This window comes from Cicer arietinum, chromosome 6, assembly GCF_000331145.2.
Source record: "Cicer arietinum cultivar CDC Frontier isolate Library 1 chromosome 6, Cicar.CDCFrontier_v2.0, whole genome shotgun sequence".
Classification (NCBI taxonomy): domain Eukaryota; kingdom Viridiplantae; phylum Streptophyta; class Magnoliopsida; order Fabales; family Fabaceae; genus Cicer; species Cicer arietinum.
The window spans coordinates 5,872,526-5,878,119 of record NC_021165.2 but is presented as its reverse complement, the minus strand read 5'-3'; the positions used below and the strand labels follow the sequence as shown (position 1 = coordinate 5,878,119).

The 5,594-nt window shown below is 30.9% G+C and overlaps 1 protein-coding gene across 1 annotated transcript; it reads left to right on the top strand.

Moving 5' to 3' along the window:
* The first annotated feature begins 470 nt into the window (after nucleotides 1-470).
* On the top strand, nucleotides 471-2,170 carry LOC101493545 (uncharacterized). The gene has a single exon (XM_004503729.4). It carries the CDS (start codon nucleotides 780-782, stop codon nucleotides 1,686-1,688), a length of 909 nt encoding a protein of 302 aa, XP_004503786.1. The 5' UTR covers nucleotides 471-779; the 3' UTR covers nucleotides 1,689-2,170.
* The last annotated feature ends 3,424 nt before the right edge of the window (nucleotides 2,171-5,594 follow it).

Here is a 5,594-nt window from a genome sequence, read left to right as displayed (position 1 = left end):
TTTGTTTATATTTTGTTTATAATACAACATTCGTCCTTATGCGGAAGATTCTCTTGAAAAAAATGTGTTCTTTTTATACAATGCTTTCTTCAAATTACAAAACCTGTTGTTAATTTTAATAAAAATACTTCAAATTAAATGAAAATAAAAATCAAAAGTGTAATTGTTATTCAATATTAATGTAATTTTTTATATATTATCAACGCATCATAATTATCTATAAATTTGACTTTAATTTTTTTTATAAAAAAATCAAATAAATTTAATAATTATAATTAAATAACAGTGTAAAATATTTTTATATTATCAATTAACTATTACAAGTTAAATTTAAAAATCAACTACTTTTCTCTTAATAATTAAATGATTGGTTTTGGAAAATGAAAAAACATTATTAACAAATAAAATTTTGAAAATTCTTATAAATTGATAAAGTGGTGTTTGATATAAGGAAGGACTAGTCGTAAATTTGTTTACATTAGAAGCCACACAGATCGGCAATTGCAATCTTAGAGGAAAATAAAAGAAGAGAGGAAGGAATGAGGAAGTAGCTGATTTCACTTCATTATTATTTGAGAAACAAACCCTCACACTTCCAACCCTCAAACACCCAAACGCCACAACACAACCTTCTCATATTGATTCCCACAACACTCACTCACTCTCAACCCTCTACCTTCCACTAACTACACTTCCTCTTTTTCTATCTGCACCCTTTCTCTCTTTTATTTATTTATTTCTTAAAAAAAAATAGAACGAGAGAATCTTGTTCCATTGTAATGGCGGATATTCAACCGGCGGAAGCGGAGGAGCAGACAAACGGCGCCGGAACCCTAATTTTGAACCCTTCCGAAACAATTGGAAAGAAGCGCCAGCGAAGACCAAGTGTCCGATTAGGCGATATCGGCGTCGACCCACCGTACGAATCTCACGGCCGACGCAACAACAAGAGTTGGAAACTCTCCTTCGATCACCAACGCAAGGAAAAAGACACAAATCCCTCAGGTAAACCATCAAAGACTCGACCTTTAACAAATTTGAGTTCAGTTTCCGAATTCAACGAAACCCTAGATGGAGATGAAAGAGAAGGGAACGTTGATACCACCGTTGCAATTGGTAGTTGGAGGGTTAAGGAATCTAAGAAAAGAGGTTCTGTTGCCACCAAGAGAGTTAGATCGAATTGGGTTTCGAGAATTGACGAAACCGGTGGTGGCGGTGTCGGTACTGGTGTTGTTGAGTTAGAGGAAAAATATAGTGGTGGAGAGGATATGGATGATGGGTATAGAGAATTCGATGTTGAAAATTCGGAAAGCCCTTTGAAAGAACAAAGCCCTATTCATTCAATGGAGAATTTAGGGCTTGATGGGCATAGGAGATCTTTTAAGAGTAGGGATCATCATGATGGAATTGAATTATCTGGGCCATCTGAAAATGATGTTAGGGATTGGAAATGTGGTGATAGGAATGAGAATGGTGGGAGGGTTAGGTCTGGTGAAGATGGGATTAGGATTTGGCTTAATGGTTTGGGTTTAGGTCGTTATGCACCTGTGTTTGAAGTGCATGAAGTTGATGATGAGATTTTGCCAATGTTGACACTTGAGGATCTCAAAGATATGGGGATTAATGCTGTTGGATCCAGAAGAAAATTGTACTGTGCTATTCAGAAGCTTGGTAAGGGCTTCTCTTGAGTTATGAGCTTTAATTGTTTTTAATCTTTTTTAGTACTAGCAAGGAAAGAGAGAGGATTCTCAGCCATAGTGAAATACTGATGCTTGTCTGAAATGAGTTCTAATATGTTCTCCCATGACTTTTTGTTTTAGACTTGGAATTTTTAGGTTCTCATTTGAGAAACATCCTTTTTGAAATCCAGTGCCAGTACATATAACTGCAAGTTTTGTTGGAGAAATTTTTGTTTCTCATTTCCTCAAGTAATTCTCGCTGTATTGTTGTCATTTGATAACTCGGAAAGATTAATGTGGTTAAAATAAGCACGTTGTAGTGATCTTGGGAGAGTTCTTTCTATAGAGAAAAGGTAATTGATGCTGCTTTATTCTATCCATTGGATTCCAAGGATCCAATTATCAGTCTTGAAAAATTCTTGTGTAGACTTTATTTACAATTGCTCTGTTGGCTAAATCATTTAACAATTGATACATCATCACTTTATTTACGTAAAATGCTTGTTCCATGTAATTGATTTACACTTGAAGTGATATATATTGTCGATTTTGAATTGCTTTTTACACAACTTGATATGGTGGTGTTTTTCAATGAGTCGTCATGCCAATACTAATAAGTAGTTTTTCAAAACTTATCAAGTTATTTCAGGTGTTCTCCTTCATGTAGATTAATTACTACAACTGTTTAGCACATCAATTTTGTAGATATGATCACAGTTTGGGAGGAGTGTGTTTTATGTGATTATCATGGATTTGCTCTGATTCTTCTGAATTGCCTTGTTTTTGTCAATAATGCCATTGGCAATATCTGTCTCTGCAACCATTGTCAACATTGAGAGAGTTAGTGGATCCAATTTTTGACAGTTCAACATTATATTTATATTATAACTTGGGATTAATGGAGTTCAATGAGCTGGTGTTTGGTTAGTGTTAGCTGCTTATCAGAAGATTCAGAACACTTAATCATTGTCTTTTTGAACATAGCAAGTGTGAATTTCTGTTTTGTCTTTGTATTTTGTTTTTTGGCATCTTATTATTTGTTAAAAAATATGATTGTGCATTTCTGTTGTGTCTTTGGATCAACACATTCTGAAATTGCGTGGTGGATTAATTTGATAAAAGATTATTGAGGTTGTAGGAGAAAGAAGATTCATTGCCAGAATTGGGTGCTTGCTAAAAGGTTAGCATGTTGACCTTCTACTGCCCCTAAAGAACAAAACAGGCTTTTAATGGCTAGACAAAACCTACCCCTTATGATTTTTTTTCCTTTTATCCCTCTTTGTGTGGGACTCATGGTAATGGGACCGCCAAACCAAGTTGACCATTTTCTCTTGTCAGGAGTATGAATATGAAGAATTTTGTGAATGATTGATTACATTAATGGAGAGTAGTTGGGAAATTATGTGCTAGTTATTAGGTATTCAGAGCAGTAGTGGGAGCTACGCATTAAATTGCAACTTAGAACTATTTGTAGTATATTTTATGTGCATCCTCTAGCAACAAGAGTGAATGGCTGATTAGATTAATAGAAATTTTGTATTGAATACACCACTTTTAGTACTCTTTGTTTCACACTGACTAACTTCCTATCTCCCACATTCTTGTAATGTGTCCTCTCAAAACACTACACTCATATCACCCTATTCCAAACGAACAATCTCTATTTCTTTATGGAAAGTATTTGACCAAGAACATGTTCTTGAAAATAGTTCAAGTAATATCAATGTCATCTATCTCCAAATGGTGATGAGCATTCTTCTTCCATCAATGCTCAACCTCCTCAATAATCATAAATGTACCTGTTGAGTTTCTCGACAAGCAACTCCAATAAAAAATCTTATAAATTTCCTAAAGCTATTTATGTGCACTATCAGAATCATAGTGCCCTTCGAATGATAAAGACTAATCCATCACTTTGACTTTATTCTTGGTATCATTTCTCGATCCAGCACGACAGGCTACAACAACAATGTTAGCTGCATCAACAACTTGAGTCAAAGTGTCAACATAAGTGATAAAAGTCATATAAAATATTATTATAAAATAGGATTTAAATAAATGTCATAAAATAATTTTCTCTAAAATGACTTCTTAGATATTAAAATGAAATTTAATTTTATTATTCTATTAGTTTATTAATTTGTCTAAATATAAGTTAAATTATTTATTTGAACAAATATTTAATATAAAATCAGTTTTTAAATCGATTAATATTACTTAATAAGATAAAACTTAAACATAAAATAAATTTATGATACGAATAAGTCAGAGACTTTAATTTTTTTTTTATCAACTTAAACTTGGGTTTGCAAATCCCAATTCTGCCTATTCTTCCACACCTATCCGCCTATATTTTAGACATAAATATGTAGCTTGAAAATTTCCTGTTTTATGGTTGTTTTGTTGGGTTTTTTTTGAAACTGTTATAGTTGTTTCATTGTGTATTTCAAATTTACTTATTTCTGCTGCTAAACTTAAGCATGTACATGGCTTAACAAACAAGTTTTTTTATTTTACTCAGACCCACAAAGTTTCAATATATTCATTTTGTTTTTTTTAGAAAAAAGCAATATTATCTAGAAATGGACCATATCACTTTATTTAGTTTTTCATTGCCAAGTTTATGTTGCAAAGTTTAATGTTATAGTAAATGATGTAAAGTGATATTCATGCCAAAAACTAGCAAAAAACTAATGCCAAAATTGATACGATATATGGTTAAAAATTTTGATTAGAAAGACAGAAATTTTCATAAATTGATTATTCAGCAAGATTGTGAACTTCAATGGCCACAACAATCCACACATGCATTTGAGAAAGAACAAAAATGTGGGGGGAAAAAGTAAGGGACGAATAATAGGGCATATATCTAATATATAATATTCTATGTCATGTGTTATTAATATAGTATATTCCCACTAAAGTTGATCCATTTTATAAGAAGATTTTAATTTGCATGCTTTACAATGTAATATTTATATTATTATACATTATAATCACTTATTTTTACTATTTTAAAGATAAAAATTTTTGAACATCAAATAATTGTAATTCACTTTCATTATAAAAATTCATTACACTAATCATGTATATAAATAAAATTCTTATAAAAATAAGGCATTATGTAATTTTGGAGAACTTTCCAATTTACCTAAACTTTTATTTGTAAAAAAAGCTGATATCATTTGTTCTTGTTTGATTGTAAAATTGATATTTTTCTAGTGTATACAAATAATAATATTACAAAGTTAATGTACGACTGTCTTTAAATTTTAGTTCAATTAATAAATGTCGATATTGTTAGGTTGAACGTTATGTTTGTCTCAGATTCGAAGAGAAGACCTTGCAATTAAGTGAGTTAATTAAGGTGGTATTTATAATCTAAAAAAAAAAATTAATACATGAGAAAAGTGAAGAAACAAATATATATACTCTCTTATTGGAGAAGCTTGGAATAATGCATATAGTTTGTATTTTAGAGATATATATTCTTGCCATCTGGTACAGTTGAAAATTTATTTGTGTGACCACATTTGTTAAGTCAACTCGTGTAAACGGATTCTTTTTATTTATTTATTGATATAAATATTAATTTTGTACTTCAAACGAATAAAGATAATGAAGTCAACTCTAAAAATTGTGACAATATATTAATTTCAACTCAATTTCTTAAAATTATTTAATAAAGTTGCAACCCAATTATATATTTTTTTGACCGATCACTTATTCGGATTTTTTTTCTATTAGTTAATAGCAGAAATTGAACTATTGATCTCATTTCTGAAATTTCTCCGACGTCTTAATTCAACTATTAAACTACATCTTCTGAGTTATAACAAGTGTTTTAGTGTTTCTTTTTAAGGTCTTTATTTGTTAAAAAATTAGAATGGTACTATAACATGAGCTCATAAAGGA

Excerpts from the sequence above, each read along its gene's own strand:
- LOC101493545 (XM_004503729.4), top strand. The coding sequence starts at position 780 with ATGGCGGATATTCAACCGGCGGAAGCGGAGGAGCAGACAAACGGCGCC.